This window comes from Thunnus thynnus, chromosome 10 (assembly GCF_963924715.1).
Source record: "Thunnus thynnus chromosome 10, fThuThy2.1, whole genome shotgun sequence".
Classification (NCBI taxonomy): domain Eukaryota; kingdom Metazoa; phylum Chordata; class Actinopteri; order Scombriformes; family Scombridae; genus Thunnus; species Thunnus thynnus.
This window is the reverse complement of record NC_089526.1, coordinates 18,823,454-18,841,540: the sequence shown is the minus strand read 5'-3', so window position 1 is coordinate 18,841,540 and position 18,087 is coordinate 18,823,454. Positions and strand designations below refer to the sequence as shown.

Genomic DNA, 18,087 nt, shown 5'->3' with positions numbered 1-18,087 from the left:
CAGTTGTGCTTGTGCTTCCACCAGGACTAAACATGTACTGATCACATCAGTCACATACAAACTGAACTAATGTCCAACTCACTATCTAGAGCAGACTAAATCCATGACCTTTAATGCATCCAATTGAAACTGTAGCATATTAGTGCAACTTGGCCCCGGGTGAAGCTTGGCTCCTGTGTACTGGAGCCATTCGGGATCATGCTGCATTCAGGTACATCTTATATGTGGGAAATTATAGCAAACAAAAAGGTATCACATGTTTAAGTGCTGTTACTGGTCGAGATTGTACTTGCATATTTAAAATGGTAAGGTACTAATGTACAAAAATGCAAAACAGTAACGTTATTCATGCCAGTACACATTTGTTTACATATTTCTGATAGTCATGAAGGCATCATCCCTCGCGCCTGTTGTGGCACGCCTCGTCTGCAGTAGTCGGGTTGTTTTAGGCTGTTTGTGATATTCGTTTGTCGGGATTTTCAAGATGGGAGCAGTGGGCTTAATATCGCTTGTAATAGCTGTTTTAGCGGTGCTGTTCGGAGAGAGGGTGCTCAACTTTAGGTAAACTAGAAAGCAACTTCATCAGGGTTGAAGCGATAACGCTGTTTTGTGGTGTTTATTCGAGTTTTTCTGTAGGAATCCAAAGTTTCGTTGTGGCCACCTGCCCTAACATAACCTCGGTTTTTAATACGTTGCAGGAAAAAGACCCTCGCGTCTAGAGAGCTGGTCCAGAATCACCTCCCCAACTGTGTTGCACTCAAAAACATGGGTGAGTAACGTTCAGACAAAATGCAACTAAAATGTGACATCATGGTGATTTGACAACATGAAAACTGTCGTGTTTTCAGATTATGGGTCAGAGGATATAACCATCCTTGCAAACGGGCTTGCCTTCATCAGTGCTGTAAGTATTTGGAGTTGTGGAGCAGGCAGATGTACAAACTTAGAAAATAACAATGGGATTTCCTTTAATTGATATTGGCATTTCTCTTGTGAAGCAACACTCACAGCCAAACTCTTCCATCTGTTCACCTACAATATATATTATTGAATACCCCACCTTGCACACACAAACACACACACCTTTCCCCCCACTCCCCTTCCCTGCATGTAGGACAACCTACAGTGCTGTGACACTTGTGAAAAAAGCAAAAAGCCCTCTCTAGAGCCAGTGTTTGGTTTGTCTGTTCTGGGCTACTGTAGAAACATGGTTGGTTCCATGGAAGAGGTCCGCTCCCTATGTAGATATTAAGGGCTCATTTTAAGGTAACAAAAACACAACAGTTCATATTTTCGGGTGATTATACACTAATTAAAACATAAATAAGTCTGTTCCACTAGATGCCACTAAATTCTACACACTGCACCTTTAATCTGTGTGGCCTAACGTTGTAACGTAAGCAGAAAACTAACCTGTTTTTCACATTATTTTGATTTGTCTGAACTGAATGATCTTGGAAGAGATCAACATATTCTCCTTGATCCCACTCACATCATGAATTTTGCATAACGTTCGTTTGATTTTCCTACTTTTCTCTTGAAGTGTATTTTACCTGCATCTCTGTGACAAATGATGTTATTTAGCTGCTGTGGAGAGAAGAAAGTCTATGTAAGGGTTATACACCACTGAATCAGGGCTAAAGCCTGGGCACTGTCCCTGATCAGATGTAATTTTATTACTACTTGTATAGAATCATAATTCATGTTTTTCTGTATAATTCTATATATTTTTTTAATATTCTCAGGGTTTGAAGTACCCCGGAATGCCGTCCTCCGATGTTACAGGAAAGATCTTCCTCCTTGATCTGCAAGATCCTCGGATCAAACCAGTGGAGCTGCGCATGCCAAGAAACTTTGATCTGGACTCATTCAATCCTCATGGCATCAGTGTTTACACCGATCCAAGTGGTATGAGCAACATAACAAATGACACAAGTCTATCCAAGTCAGCGCCATAAGGACAAAAACCCTAATCCAGTTGCTCTGCAGTGGTTTTGTATTTTGACCCAAATTTAATGACATTCATGAAGACATACATATATATCATCAGCATACATTTAAGTCAATCAAAGCTTCCACCATCAACCACAGTTGACTTGACAGCATAAGTATTAAAAACAGTTTAGAGTGAGGTTTTTGTGAAACTGTGCTTGCATGTGCGTGTATGTGAGCATGTGGGCAAACCTGTTGTGATCAGCTGCAGTGATGTGGGCACAATGGGAGCAGCTAGAGTCTTGCAGAATCTATTGCTATGTCACTTTATATTTCTAGTGTATATTTCTAATGACGTGAGTATAGAGAAATATAAACAATTAGTTCCTTTAATTTCTAATCTGTCAATGCTGAAAGAGTAAGAGGTGAAAAATGCATGTACCAATATTGACAATTTGAGCGAATTCTACTACTACAAATGAGATTTGAGGTATATATTCTTATTTTAGAGTCTGTACCTATTATATCTTTAAAAATTTCATTTTTTTGTATGTATGTCCCTCTAATTTCACACACGCAAACACACACATGCACAGTTGCCAGTGTGGTTGCCGATATTTTCTAACAATGCTTTTTTTTTTATTCATCATTCATCATTTTTCAGATGACACAGTATACCTGTTTGTTGTGAATCATCCTCATCACAAAAGCCAAGTAGAGTTGTTTAAATTTGTGGAGGAAGAACTCTCACTGCTGCATCAAAAAACCATAAAACATGAACTTCTCCACAGGTACAGTATGGGGATCATTTAAATTGTACCCACCACAGCTCGAGATTAACTGATTTACTTGTAAAACAATACCATGTGTTAACATTGTTTTACATAAACCACATGTATATTGTAATTCATGATATAATTATTATATATAGTTATGATAATTTTCTAATTCAGATTTTTCTTTTCTGTTCAGTGTTAACGACATTGTTGCCGTGGGAGTGGATAGCTTCTATGCCACCAATGATCACTATTTTTCCCATGAAATCTTTAAAGCTGTGGTGGAGCCTTTGCTGGCTCAGCCTTGGGCTAATGTTGTGTACTACAGTCCTGAGAAAGTAGAAGTGGTCTCTGAGGGATATTACTTTGCAAATGGCATCAATATCTCACCAGACAAAAGGTAGGAAGGATCATCACGGTCATGCAGAGATTAATGCTCTGAATGTCTGAGTTTTGTCATTTTAATATTCTCTCTCATTTATAGGCACATATATGTGGTAGATCTGTTTGACCACAATGTGCATGTGTTGGAGCGGAAAGAAGACAATGCATTGGCCCCTGTGAAGGTAATTAACTTTCAGTAATATGCAAGTGCACTAAAGACATAAATGCTTTTATGTGAGAAAAGCACTGCAAAACTAATATACACTTATATAATTCAGTGAGGAAATAAATGCAAAATCAGGTCACGACAGAACTGTAATCAAGAAACGATGATGAATGCATAATTATAACCTTGTCTGCTATAACTTCACCAGTCCGTGGCTGTGGGTTCACTCTGTGACAACGTTGAAGTTGACCCTGAAACTGGTGGCCTGTGGTTAGGCTGTCACCCTAACGGATGGAAAGCTTTCATGTTTGACCCCAAGGATCCACCTGGATCAGAGGTTTGTCCCAAACAGCTGATCCATCTATTTATATTTACTCATCTAGTTATACCTATTTATTTCACGTTCTTATGTTTCCTCCAGGTCATCCACATCCAGAACATTCATTCAGAGAAGCCAGTGGTGACTCAGGTGTACGCTGACGATGGTCAAGTGATCATGGGCTCCTCTGTAGCAGCTCCTTATGGGGGAAAGTTGCTCATTGGCACAGTGTTCCATAAAGCCTTATGCTGTGATTTGAAGTAGGCTGTGACTCTTTAACATATGATACTTAGAAAGCAGAAGAATCTATATTTAATCAAGTTTGGTTCAAGAAAAGGAAAACATGATGTGCTTCTTTGCTAGACTATAAATCAGGCGGGGAAATTATGATTTGAATGATTATATACATGGATATTACAGCACTACTACTACTACTGTTACTGTTATTGCAGAGAAAATTCTTGATCCTATTGTACTTAACAGAATCTCCCAGAGGAGCTGGAGGAAGATAGATGACTGGTGTTTACATGTTTGTATAGTAGTGAGCCCTGCTACTGCAGCATATTTGAAAATGGTGTCAGACATTGAAGTTACTGAACTGCCTAAATACTTGAACAGCTATGATTAAGTACTTGGAAAGTAATATTTTTCAAACATGTAAAAAGTTCATATAATTGCCTTGGTCACTTGAAAATGTGAAATCTTACATATGAAGCACATGTAACTTGAAAAAATTGGTCACATTTAACCCATGTATTTGAATGTAAATAAAGCAATAAAGAGTCGTACTGCTTCTGGTGTGGACACTTGGCTGCTTTGGCTCCGATGTGCTATAGAAGTTAAGTTTTATACACCAGTTTAAGGTTGAGTCATTTGCTTAAATGAAAACATACTTGCTTTCATAATAGAAGTCACGAAAGTGTAGTTTGGTTTAACAAATGTGCACAAGAAGCCGTGCACTGTTTCCCCAGACTGGCTTTGACTGCACACAAAATGACCTGATATCAATGTGGATACTTAGTAGGATGTCTCCAAAACAGCAGTGAATAAAATATGTCACCACTTTTTTGATGTAACTGGTTTGCATAACTCAAGTCACACAAGTCATATTTTGTTTTCCTGATCACGAGAGACTACATGTGATGCATGTGACTTCCTGATTGTGCATTATTTTGAGGTTATATTTTAAATAATGCTGAGACATTGAAAGTGATTAAGAGTCTTAGTAAAAACTGAGAAAGCTAGCCCATATCTGTCATGAGGTGAGGAGTTTTCATTGGAATAATTGAGATGCCACTTTGGAACACCCCTTTCCATTTCCAGTTTTCCTAATCTAATCATAGGGTAGATGTGACTGCTTTTTGCATACACACTTGAGCGCCATCTGTGGTGCAGCTGTGTAAATGCACTCTGAAAGTGTCCTTGTGTAGCCTATGACTTGTAAAAATGGCTGCCATGAAGAAAGTACTGTTTGCAACTGTTGTTGCTGCTTTTGCAGCTTTCATTGGACACAGATTTCTCAAACTAAAGTAAGTACTTATTCTTTTTAAAGTTAGAGATTATACAGTATATACGTGTGTAGTAGTTCTGCTACTGTTCACAATTGTTGCATAACATACTGACTAATGGGACCATGTATAGGCACTAGTACAAGTACTGTTCATCAGTTGCTGAGCTCTATCAGTGACACACTTACAACATATGGTAGACTTGTAGGTTCTGGTTATTATAGATATATACATATTTGATGTTGTCTGCAGGGAAATGACCCTTGCTACCAGAGAAGTGCCTCTGAAACACCTCAACTGTCATTATGTAAAGAACATTGGTAGGTATTCCTGGCTTTACAGTATGTTCATGTCATCTTTAGCAGTTTCTTAATTTGGGGATTTACATTGTCAAAAACGTTCAGTAAAACTAAACATGTTATTGGCTATTTGTCAAATGTGGTCATAAATGAAGAGTTTAAAGTCCAGCCAACTGACAGTAGGTCAAGGGCCAAGTGGGTGGTGAAATGAAAACTGAAAAGAATGACAAACTGGATTTTGTTTTGTACAGAATATGGTGCAGAGGATATCACAATACTTAGAGATGGACTGGCCTTTCTAAGCACAGTATGTTATTATTTTTATTATTATCATTATAAGTCTATTGTAAAGCCATAAGAATTTTGCAAAGTTGCATGAACCTTAATTACAGTACAGCTCACTCAAGAATCCTCTACATTATGTTAAAACATGGGTCAACAGTGTTACATTTATTTTTACTACAAACTGTTTAATGTAATTCTGGACCAGGTGGTTCTGTAATGACCTCCTCAAGCAAAATCGGTGCCAACATCTTACATGCAGTGTTTTCCACTTAGGGGTTAAAGTATCCTGGAATGCCTTCGTTCTCTGATGAACCGGGAAAGATTTACGTTTTGGACTTGCTACACCCAGATCCAACTCCAGTGGAGCTGCAAATCAAAGGAGAGCTTGACCTCAGTACTTTCAACCCACATGGCATTAGTGTATATACTGATGAAGCAGGTGGGGTACAAATCCTTTTTTGTTCCCAACACATTGTCTTGTCTGATAGATGCAACATCTTACAACACTTAGAAGCTTCACACAAAGAAAATAATTAATTAAAATATTTTATTCTTCAATTCAGCTGTTAGACAAGTCATTCATTAGGACATGAGAAGACCCTTAACCATCTGACATAAGAGTTATACCTGCTCTCATGAATAGAGAGATTAATGGATTTGATCTTTGTCTATTATTAATTCTTAGTGTATATTTCTATGTGTATATTTACACTTTAATACTGGAAACACAGTATTAAATATGTGTGTATACCTAACCTGTAAACTCATGTTTTGCACCAAATTGTGAAAAAAAGTACAGACAAGACTGAAAAAATGTGAAACAAGCACAAAATGACACTAAACTCACGTAAGTCAAATAAAGTTCAATGCACTGTAGCTGCTATGATGAGTGCTGATCAAATGCATATCAAATGAATTGCACAGAAAGTGATTTAATTTCCTGAAATAACATAATCCCCTGTGAATTAGTGAACAACTGCAACATTATCTACAGGTCCCAGGAGCTTGCTGTGAACTTTGACAGACTTCAATAGAAAGTCAGATGGTATAGTAGAGAGTACAGCAGTTCATTCATTAGAGCAGAGAACAGGATGGAAAACAAGCTGTGACAACGTCATACTGTATATTTATTAGAAAGCACCTGGCAAAGTATTTCCTAGTATTCATCACCAACTGTAACAAAGCACTACAGATACACAGTATTATGGTAATTTTGTGCCACAGCAGATATGCGAGCAAACCTCATGTGTACTAGTTTCAAAATGATTGGTGGTGAGGAAACCCAGCCTACTTATGTAAAACAGAAGCTCAAAAATAAAATAAAAAATAGAGGAGACCTGCATTCGTGTATTCAAATAAAAAAAATGTTTTTTTATGTGGTTTTAGAATAAAGTGTTTACAGATTATACTCTGCTGCCTCAGAGATTTGCATTTTAGAAGTGGGCCACTAGAAAAAAACAATTATCTTCATGAGTTATTAACTACTCTTGAGCAGTTTTCTTATCAAAAGTTACAAATTTGTTTATAGGGAGAGTAAATACATGCAAAAACAAGCAATTACAAATAAGACAAAAGCAAATGAAAGTGATAAACATGAACATTAAAAACATGAAACATATGTTTTTAAGTAAAACATAATAATAGAAATGGAGTTACAGTAAGACCAGAACACAGACAGTTTTCAATTGAAGTTCAACCAATTCTGGCGAAAAATGTGTGTGATTTTTATATTCTTAAGATAAACGAGGTGAATAATGACAACAACACATTGCTACTCCTTTGCAGATGACTCTGTGTACCTGTTCACTGTCAATCACCCTCAGCACAAAAGCCAAGTAGAGATCTTTCATTTTGTTGAGGAGAATACTCTTGAACATCTAAAAACTATCACCCACCCCCTTCTCCATAGGTATGTACTGTAGAATAAACCCTTCACAGTAATACAATTTATACACTTGACGATCTCTGTATGATTTATATCTAACTCATCGGTCATGTCTTTCAGTGTGAATGACATTGTTGCAGTGGGAGTAGAGAGCTTCTACGCCACAAATGATCATTACTTTCCCAATGATGCACTTCACTTTCTGACTCTCATGTTGGGTCTTCCCTGGTGTGATGTGGTGTACTACAGTCCAGAGGAAGTGAGGGTTGCAGCCGATGGCTTTCTGTCCTCAAATGGCATCAACATATCACCTGACAAACGGTTGTTCTTAGCTCATTTCAGCAGTCACTGATGATGTGCATGAGCATGTTTTTATATTTCCAAAGCAGTATGATTTCCATGTAATGCTAAAATAATAAAACAGAAATGCTTTTTTTTCCCAGGTATATTTATGTTTCAGATATCATTGACCACGAGATAGATGTTTTTGAGAGACAAGAAGGGGAACAGTTAGTGTATCTTAAGGTAATACATTGTTTTCTTATTTTCTGCACTCAGGAAAAAGGAAATTAAAGGAATAGTTTGAGATTTTGAGAAATACTCAATTTACTGTCTTGCAGGAAACCTCCCTGTAAAACCATAAATTGTGTTTTTTGCACTATAATTGCTGTATGGGTTAAATAAACAAGATATGTTCATTTGCTGTAAAGGTGATGATAGGCTGATCTTCATGCTGAGCTAAGCTAATCAGCAGCTGGATGTAGCAGACAGATATGAAAGTGGTGTCAATCTTCCCGTGTAACTCTCTGCAAAAAAGCAAATAAGCATATTTCCCAAAATGTCAAAAAAAAAAGTTAACATCACTAATGCTGTGCTTTTCCACAACTTTATCTAAAAGCAATATTTTGACATGTTCTACCCTCATTTTGTATCAGTATTGTATCCAGAGGAAAAATTTTTCATCCCTCATTTATATAATGTTTCCAATCAGTCCGTAGCTGTCGGGTCGCTGTGTGATAACATCGAGGTGGAGCACAGAACAGGTGACATATGGCTGGGTTGTCATCCAAATGCCATGAAGATGTCAGTGTTTAACCCTGAAGATCCACCTGGCTCAGAGGTTGGTATTTTTGTAATAATTAAATTATATATCTACATTATCATTTGAATTTACCTGATCTTATTTTTTTTTGTTCATGTGTCCTACAGGTCATCCGGATCAAGAACATTAACTCACAGCAACCAGTGGTGAGCCAAGTGTACGCGGATAATGGCCGTGTGATCATGGGCTCCTCTGTGGCAGCTTCCCATGAGAAGAAGTTGCTTATTGGCACCGTTTTCCAAAAAGCCCTTTTATGTAATTTGAAATAGTCAGTGTATTCTGTATTGATCACTACCTCTGTATTGATCTGTACTGTATTGATCTACAATTAAATTTTTTTTCACAATTTTAAAAAAAATGCTGTAAAAAGGAAAAAAAAAATTAAACAAAATCTTGATCGATCTTGACCGTTTGCAAAAGGAGAAATTTTACTTGATGCATAAACCAGCTCACTGAAAGCAGTTAAGGATAAAATAATGTCATTGTAAGGCAGGAAACCATCTGACAGTGCAGCCTTGTATTTATCACGAAATGCAGTATGTACATAATGATACTGTCACACAAAACTCATCCCGACTGGTTCCACAATTGTGGTAAAGGTAAAAGAAGTTTTAGTCACAATCTTTTATCCTTTTTCATCTTTATCAATTAACAAATCTCCCTCTGCTACTTTGGATATTGTAAACCTGGTCCCACCACCATCGCTAAGCTGTACACTTTCTTCCTCTGTGGTTTCTTTGGGAGGTACAGTAAAGTTAATGCCATCATTTTCTGAATCAAATGCACAGCTGTCCCCGTTCTCTTCATTATTCGTCCTCACACATTCTGCTGATTCAGAGTTTCCACAGTTTTCTTGGATCGGAGAACGCCTCTCCTCTTCTTCACTGCCATTCTGTTTGGCCTTCTTGTTCATGAACACTTCACTGATACTCATCATGCGTCTGTGCCGTGGCGAATGATCCAGCTTCTCGATGTTGGTGGTCAAGATGTCACTGCAGCTCTTTGAGCGATTTATGTTTTCTGCAGGCTTTGTTTTCTTTGCTGTGATTGCAATATCCTTGATGACAGTGCTGTAGTCTTCCTCCTTCTCAGATAGGAAGTTGAAAATATCAATGACGGTTGGCTTCACATCTGGGTTGCGCTTGTCCTCTTCAGGCTCATCCTGGTCCTGGTCATAGAAGGGTCTGTGCTTGTGTCTTCTTTTCTTGAACACCTTGTGAGCCTCCACTACCATGTGGACATTCCAGCTGAAGAACAGAGACAGCCAGGCCAGGCCCATGTAGATCCATAACTCTGCAAATACTCTGTACAATCTAGGATATTTGATATTTGGATTCACACCTGAAATGAAAGTAGGTACACCAGTGTGACTTTTTTTTAAACAAATGACTAAACCAAACAAAAAGTTTACACCCACAAAGAATCTCAGAGAAACCTTTAATCAGATGAAAAGAGTAACATTATGCCACAAGTTGAACCTACCTGCCACATAATCTCCAAAGCCAACAGTTGTGAGTGTGATGAAAGAAAAGTAGAGACCCTCCAAGTAAGTCCATCCTTCCATAAACATGAAAACAAATGGAGGGATCACCAGGTGCACCAGCAGTCCCCATAACAGGAATATGGCTGTGCAGGTAAACTGGACCTTTTTCTGATTTAAAAAAAGGGCAAAAAGAAACATAAAATTAAACGTGATATTATAACTTCATGGAGCTGCTGTTTAATACAGTATTCAGATTTAGTTCCAGCTTTAAGTAAGACTCTTACCACTGAAACACCTTTACGGATCAGAACCTGGGACAGACGTTTGGCCCGATCTCCAAAGAATGAACCCAGGTCACTTATCCACACCAGACACAGCGGGATCCCACACAGACCATACAGAATGCAGAACACACGGCCACCTCTAGTCTTAGGGGCAACATTACCGTAACCTATGGAATACAAGAGGAAATATTAAAGCACACCACAAGTTTTATACATAGGGTGTCATTTTTAAATAGTTAATAAATCATTTATAATGCTTTATAGATGGTAAATAAAACCATAAGAATAACATTTGGGCTGCCACGTTCTGAAAATTTGCTTTGGCTGGTGAGTATCCACCTCTAGCATTGATTACTTGCACAGCATCCAGCTCAAAATAATTAATGAAAAATCACCATTTAGAGCTGTTGGCTTTTTTCTTTTCTCAATCATTTCACTGTTATAATGACTTCATTTTCTCATAAGTCATCAAATGTGCAGTTACAGATGTTAGTAAGTCATTAATCAGGGTTGTGGGTTTCTCAGATTCTCATAGGCTACCAAGATGAATAAAACAACATCATTTGGCCTTATAAAGTATGTCATATTACGAAGTAGTATTCTGATTTAGTCTTTTTGCCTCAGCAAAATGCATTAATGAAGGTCTATCATAGTCTATCACACCTAAATAAATACGATGAATTATCTATGTGATATTTCTTGTGTTAATCATGAAAAGAGGAGAATAGTGCATTTTGTGATCTGAATAAATTTGCCAAATTACAATGTAGAGAAGTCGTGTTGTCTGAGTAGTTCCCCAAACATAAAGAGTATATTGTGAATTTAATGAGTTGACATAAAACCTCATGTAAGTGACATGTACTGTAGGCCTCATACAAACCTATAGTAGTGACAATAGTGGCAGCAAAGATGACAGAGTTTGCCCAATCCCACGGTTTACGATTTTTGTCCCCGGTGATGGTCACACCTTGGCCTGCAGCCTCTGACACAATCTGGATGAGTAAACACAGTAAAAATCAGTATTGAGAAAACCACATTCACACAAACCACTGAAACTGCTGTTTCTACTTTTCCTTAACAATACTAAGGACAATCTTACTGAGTATGTTATGGTTCATTCAATCAAAATCACACCCTGTGTCCGACCCATGCAGACACACCTTGAACAAACATTCAAATATTTGTGGTTGGAGAGAACGTGCTCAACACAGTGTTTAAATTAAGAAAGCCCCTGAATTTTCTCAGCACATAATCGATATGAGCATCACATTTCAACATAGTAACTTTTATTTGTTATTCGCATTGTGACACAATCCGACTCTGTTTTTTTTTTTTTCATTGTTTTCTTCTCCAAACCAGGAAAAACTGGTTCTGAGGTGTCCCGACATGCAAAGGCAACCAACTTCTCTTTTACTCTTTCATGACGTGTAGGATCTCATTTACTAAGACCACAGAAATACAGCCTAATATAGGGCAGAAATCAGTTTTAATTATTTGACTTAATTGCTTTTATCTACAACTTCAAAAGAATTAATGGGAGTCTATTATCTCCTCTAAGTTACTTAGAATAATGTAACTTACTCTTGATGGATAAATGCGCAAATTTAACAGCCATTTTCTGTCATGTTATCAAACAGATGTGTTCGTACCTCCAAAATCTGATCCAGATCAGCTCTTGTTAAACAAGCATGGTTCTTCAAAAGGTTTTCCTGTTGAAGGAGATATTTGACTTTGGCTGATTCCCAATTTGGCTCCTCAAGAATCTGGAATATAGCCGCCCCGATAGATAGGTAGAAAATAATACATGAAGTTAAAAACGGACCCTTATCAGCCATAGTCAAGTCATAACTTCAGCCTTACGACGCCGAGCAGCACGCAGTATATTCCTACAGAGGGCTGACGTTATCCTACCTGCTGTTTTCTTCCTGGTTAAAAAATATAATGGGTTACATTGCACTCCTCTCAGCGAAGACTGATCCAAGTATAGCTCTATTGTTCACTTATGGCCCCATTTAAAAAACTTATTTTAACTCTTTATAGGCTAGTCTAATTAAGATAGTCTTTAAAAGATCCTTAATTAAATGAGCTCGCGTGGAAAAACAAACAAACAAACATTTTACAGTATTTTAAGAACAGTATGAATGACTTCAAAATTGTCCAAAAAACATAAAATTTGAATTATGATGTTTGTGTGCACAGACCAAATTTGTTTATCTCTCTTTTCTTCGTTTCCCTTTCTTCCTACTTTGCATGATTGCAGAATACCTGTATGACGCAGTTATGGAAACATTCAGCAGGGGGCAACATGTCTCCTACTGTACATGTCTTCAGTGGAGACAAACAGGGTTGTGTGTGGGTGTGCACGCATGTGTGAAACGGAATGTGTTGGTGATGACGGTTGCTCTTATCTGCATGTACGGGCATACAGACGGCTGGAGTCAAGTTAATCACACTGGGTGGATCCTGGCTGTTCTGTGTGATAATGAGAGAGGGGTGTTTTCCTCAGTGTGAGAATATGCTGCATGTGAAAGCTGAATGGAAGTGGTGCCCTAGTCTTATTTACGCTACTCTGTGTGCTATATCTAGAAGAGCAGAAAGTTCAAAGAGAAGTCAGTAAAGCAATTAATCGATCGACAGAAAATTAATTAACTATTTTCACAATCGATTAATCATTTTAAATCATTTTTCGAGGAAAAAATACCAAAATTCTCTGTTTCCAACTTCTTAAATGTGGATATTTTCTGGTTTCTTTAGTCCTCTAGTCAATTGAATATCTTTGGGTTGTGGACTTTTGGTCAGGACAAAACAAGACATTTTAGGTTGCATTTTGGGCTTTGGGAAGCAGTGATCAACATTTTTCACAATTTTCTGATATTTATAGACCAAACAACTAATAGATTCATCAAGAAAATTATAAATTAATTGACAATAGTGTATTAAAATAGAAAATTATCATCAGTTGCAGCTAGAGCTGCAATGAATGATTAATTGAGTAATAGATTAGTCAATCAACAGAAAATCTTGATAATCAATTAATCGTTTCAGCTATTTTTTTAAGCAAAACTGCCAAAATTTGCTGTTTTCAACTTCCAAAATGTGATGATTTAATGCTTTTCTTTGTTATACATGATATTAAACTGATTGTCTTTGGGTTTTGGACTGTTGGTCAGACAAAACAAAACATCTGAAGACATCACCTAAGACTCTGGGGAATTGTATATAAGTAAATAAATAAGTTCATTTTTCATTATTTTCTGTCATTTTATAGACCAAAAAACAACAGCCCTAGTTGCAGCCCTGAATATATTTATTGTGTCAAGGCCAGATATATTTGGGTAATCTACTGAGACAGTGGCAACACTGGCCACTGGGTTTTAGATAATACTGACACAGATGCTCCAGCTGCTGCAGCTGAGGTCTCCTGCACCTTTGGGAATTTCACATAGAATATTTACATAGCTTTTTAGGGTCAGCAAATAGAGTCATACTGTAATATTTGTGTGTGGGCCGTATACACTTGATGCACTGCTACTTGTAGAGTCACACAAACGGCATTATGAACTTATAATATTTATTATATAATATTTATTTACTATACAAAGGAAGTACTGATTAGTTTAGATTATATTTTAGATTTTTTATTTGCACAAAGGATACAATAAAAATATTACACAGTAAAAAGTTATATTAAATTGTGCAGGAGAGGAAGGAGGCCCAAAGGGCTTATACAAAGTCCTCCCCTTCATTTCAACAAGTCATAATAACATACTGAGTCATAAAACAATATATCATCAAATAGACAAAGAAACAACTAGTTACATGGTTTAGAGACAACACCTTATTTAGAATATGGAACATTAAGCAAATTATCAAATCTGGGAATCTAATCATAGCACAATTATTGATCATTGGTATTGATCCTTAATGATCATTATTGATCACACACAGAGACACACACATACACAACAGCGCCCCTGTGTGGAGCCACCTGCAAAGTTTGAACCGTGTGCAGACCATATAGTCTAGTATGGTGCAGTCATGGTTCTGCAAACAGGAGGAGGCTGTGACTTTGCTGATATTAAACTGTGACCGGTCACTAAACTGGCAGAGAGCCGATAGTTTAATAAAAGCTTAATCTTTGACCGCATATTCCTCTGATACACAGACCCTGATACTAAGCGCTCAGGTAAACATACAGCTCTACAGCAGGAGAGCTGCACCTGTTTTGTCCTGAGCTTGACATTTGGTTTAGCAATCCTCATTAACAGAGTATCCTCAAACGCCTCCATCAGTGCACCCCCATCAGTTTTTGAGGGGGGGTGGATGACGTCACCCACTGTGCTTCAGAAACTGGACCTGTCACCTGACTTACCTGTACTGATAAACAAACAGAAGTGTCTTGGCTTGTGTCAGGATGATTTATGCTGCAGCCCGCCCGCCTCCTGACAGCCCCTTACTTTTACAAATAGCCTAAAAAGTAATCTATTAGGTTTTTGAGTAACGTTCCCACCTCTGATCTCCACCCATCACTCCTTTTTAGTGCTTCGTCATTGTAGCTGCGTCACCGCCTCTCTGAGTGTGGAAACCTGATCGATAGTCTCTAACTTGTTCTGAGGGGAAACACCGGAACTATATGGCATCAAACTAAAGATGGAGAAAAGGCACAAAGGAGGCATCTGTCTGCTCAGGTATGACTCGCCTACTCAAACACTGTTGTTTTTTTTTTTTTATTGCAGAGCTTTTCCAGCGAGGTGTTTTCATTTCCCGATTCCTCGCGTCTGCATCTCGGATAGAGTTCACTGCTCCGTATTTAGAAAGCTTATGTTAAACACGACGAGGTCAGGGATATTTGTGCTGTCAGGCTACTGCACATAGAAAACAAGAAACAGGACTGGTAAGCCACTGTGTAGTCTTTTGTGTGTGTCATGAGAGATGAGCAGACGCGTCTGCAAAAGGTTTGTTGTGAGGTTATCCAGAGCCTCTGGGCCCCAAATACTTTTTAAACCAAAGCAAGATACATGTCGTCATTATCATAAACAAGAGAACACAGTCAAAACTAAACTGCAGTACTATAGGAATCTTGTAAATAATGCAAGTCTGCTGCATGCTGAATTAGAAATGATGCTGAAAACAGAAGAGGAAATTAGATTAAAACTTGTTAGACTTATTTTGACTTAAACAAGTGATTAGGGTCAACCTGATTACATTGTTTTTCCCTCTGTTTTCTTGTTCTCAAAAGGATTCTAGCACTATATGCTGTGTCTCAATTCTCAGCTATTCATGTTTGGATACAGGCCCTTCAGCTATTTGATAAATTAGTAGTTGTGCTCAGGCAGCCTTTTTATGATATAGCATGCTGTATAAGTCATCTATCATGCACTGTAGAGGTTCCCCTGAATTCTGTACATCTCATTGACTGTGTGTGTTGCCATTTACAAAGGCAAAAATAAGTATTTTACTGAATTGACACTCTCTTTCTCTGTCTCTCCCTCTTTCTGACCCGGCCACACTGTCTGGAACTGTCCCTGCACTATACGATGACCCTCTACATGGATATGCTGTGAGTATCAATTACCACTTTAACTTGTATGCAAGAGTATGTAGAGGTAAAATAAGGCGTTTTAGCTGTTGTTGTAGTAAGGCTCTGATGGGATTATTGCATATAAAGTTTATTTTGAGGGTGATGTTTTGCACACAGTAAATCCAGAGTGGCAATTATTTCACTTCACCAAATGTATAGTAGGCACACATAATGACTCCTAATTTACCACAATATGGTTTAAATAAAATGCAGAACGGCAGTATAATTAAACACCCCTGCTCTCAGCTGCAGAGAGGCATTTCATTTATATTTATGAAACGGTTCAATGAAGTCATAGCTCATCAGTCTTTATAGAGACTATTAATTCTTAATGACTTCTATTTTCTGCCACTTCCCCTGGGATCTGACTGCAGTCTTTGAATCTTCTGCATGCATGTATTTACTGTAGATGTGCATGGTTGCCTCTTCTACAGTGATTCCTCCTTTATTTGAATGAAAAAAAGCCACAGCTTCTTATTCAACCTTGACTAATTCTTCATATCACTGGGAAAAAAGGGTAACAAGCCATCGATTGAGCTGGAATCCCAATGAAAGTTTATAGATGAAATTATGGGACACCTCCGTTATTGACCTGCTGGTGCCCACATCAGGCTAGTTTTGGGAGGGGTAGTGTGACCGAGTCACCCTGAGGCATCTGGAAGCAAACACATCTTTATCTCAGCAGAACACATGCTCCCAGCATGCACTGCAGCTCGGTGTTGATGCAGAGTAGAACTGAAGGGGATTCTCTCTCTCTCACAGCAAATAATTTATGTTGCATGAATGATTTGATCTTTTACCATGAAGTGTTTTTGTTAAAAGACTCAAATTACAAATACTATACCCAGACTGCACAGTGTTTTGGAAAAAGTGTCAGTGTAGTTGAGATATAAGAAAGTAATCATGATGCAATATTGAATATATTTGGGATATTTTAGGGAAAACCAAAATTTGGCCAGTTTTTACCAGAGTCTAACATTGACTTCTCATTCAAATTATCAGCTGCATGTAGAAAGTTGACTTGTTTACTGTTTGTCCACCAGGTGGCAGTGCAAACTAAGACAACTCATTCACAGCAGCATCAGCTGATCCAGCACAATGTTACATGTACTTAGTGGATGAGAACGTCCAACACAGTTTGTTCAATGTACTGTGAGCCCCAGGGCTCGGTACAGTGTCTTAGATCCCAAATGGCATCCAGGCTATCTAAGCACATACATATTCATATAAGCATTTCATCTCAAATCCGACTCATTGTTTTGCAATATCTGTGGCTGCAAAATAATGTTTGTAGCAGTTTCACTGATTGCAGGACATTCAGGAGTGTTTTTTTATGTTGAGCTGTCCTGTGCTATTCTCTGTACTAGAGTATAGCACAGGACACATGTTTTCTTGGAAACATTATGTCGATGTCATGATGTCTATGCATTTTAAGTTCCCATTGCAGAGACATCATAGTGTGCAGTTATAAGTCTGCAAGCTGTGGGTGAATTTAAACTTGGCCTAAGAGAATAAAAGGGGAGCAACATGTCTGCTGGCAGAAAGGGGCAGAAACATGGAACATTCCTGGTTCATAAATTCTTTATAACATAATGGTGCACTATGAATATTGATGGGCTGTTACCATCTATCCCGTTAGTGCTCTTGAGAGCTCAGACCCTAAGCACAACTCAAACCCCTGCAACTGTGCCTCCATCACATGCACTCAAAATTCATATTTAAAGCAATTTTTCAAAGCTGCACATGTTGTTTTACATAAGATACCAGAGGGAAGGCTGTTTGGTGTGTGTATGATGTATATCCAGATGCGGTATTGAAAATCACAGAAAGATGAATTGGGTGGAAGTGGTGTGGGACATTATGTAATCACTGAGTGATGGAGCCAGAGAGGGATAAAGATGTTCCAAACAAACATAACCCCCATGCACTCAGCTGGAGTAATGCACTGCACCATCGTATGTGTGTGTTTGCCTGTGCTTTTGAGCAAATGAGGAAAAGTGACAGGGGAGTGTGCGTCAGTGTTTTCGGGTGTGTCTGCTGTGTGAGGAGTGGGTCGTCTCAGAGTCTGTGGTTCCAGTCTGTC

The 18,087-nt window shown here is 38.1% G+C and overlaps 4 protein-coding genes across 4 annotated transcripts in view; 3 read left to right on the top strand and 1 right to left on the bottom strand.

Annotated features, from left to right (window-relative positions):
- Window positions 1-409: 409 nt before the first annotated feature.
- LOC137191590 (serum paraoxonase/arylesterase 2-like) lies at window positions 410-4,370 on the top strand. The gene is made up of 9 exons (XM_067601814.1): window positions 410-561; window positions 699-769; window positions 849-904; window positions 1,746-1,908; window positions 2,597-2,723; window positions 2,905-3,108; window positions 3,193-3,274; window positions 3,467-3,595; window positions 3,680-4,370. Exons 1-9 carry the CDS (start codon window positions 485-487, stop codon window positions 3,839-3,841), a joined length of 1,071 nt encoding a protein of 356 aa, XP_067457915.1. The 5' UTR covers window positions 410-484; the 3' UTR covers window positions 3,842-4,370.
- Window positions 4,371-4,987: 617 nt separating this feature from the next.
- Window positions 4,988-9,063, top strand: LOC137191591 (serum paraoxonase/arylesterase 2-like). Its single transcript, XM_067601815.1, has 9 exons — window positions 4,988-5,106; window positions 5,338-5,405; window positions 5,636-5,691; window positions 5,943-6,108; window positions 7,455-7,578; window positions 7,675-7,875; window positions 7,998-8,079; window positions 8,546-8,674; window positions 8,764-9,063. Exons 1-9 carry the CDS (start codon window positions 5,024-5,026, stop codon window positions 8,923-8,925), a joined length of 1,071 nt encoding a protein of 356 aa, XP_067457916.1. The 5' UTR covers window positions 4,988-5,023; the 3' UTR covers window positions 8,926-9,063.
- LOC137191588 (potassium channel subfamily K member 5-like) lies at window positions 6,776-12,482 on the bottom strand. The gene is made up of 5 exons (XM_067601810.1): window positions 12,073-12,482; window positions 11,304-11,415; window positions 10,424-10,590; window positions 10,139-10,307; window positions 6,776-9,997 (listed from the first exon to the last, which is right to left on the bottom strand). The coding sequence occupies exons 1-5, from the start codon at window positions 12,256-12,258 to the stop codon at window positions 9,282-9,284; spliced, it is 1,350 nt and encodes a 449-aa protein (XP_067457911.1). The 5' UTR covers window positions 12,259-12,482; the 3' UTR covers window positions 6,776-9,281.
- Window positions 12,483-15,739: 3,257 nt separating this feature from the next.
- LOC137191586 (uncharacterized) overlaps window positions 15,740-18,087 on the top strand; it is a 33,798-nt gene continuing 31,450 nt past the window's right edge. The window contains exon 1 of the mRNA XM_067601793.1: window positions 15,740-15,983. The gene's annotated coding sequence lies outside the window, so the exon portion shown is untranslated. The remainder of the gene's footprint in view (window positions 15,984-18,087) is intronic.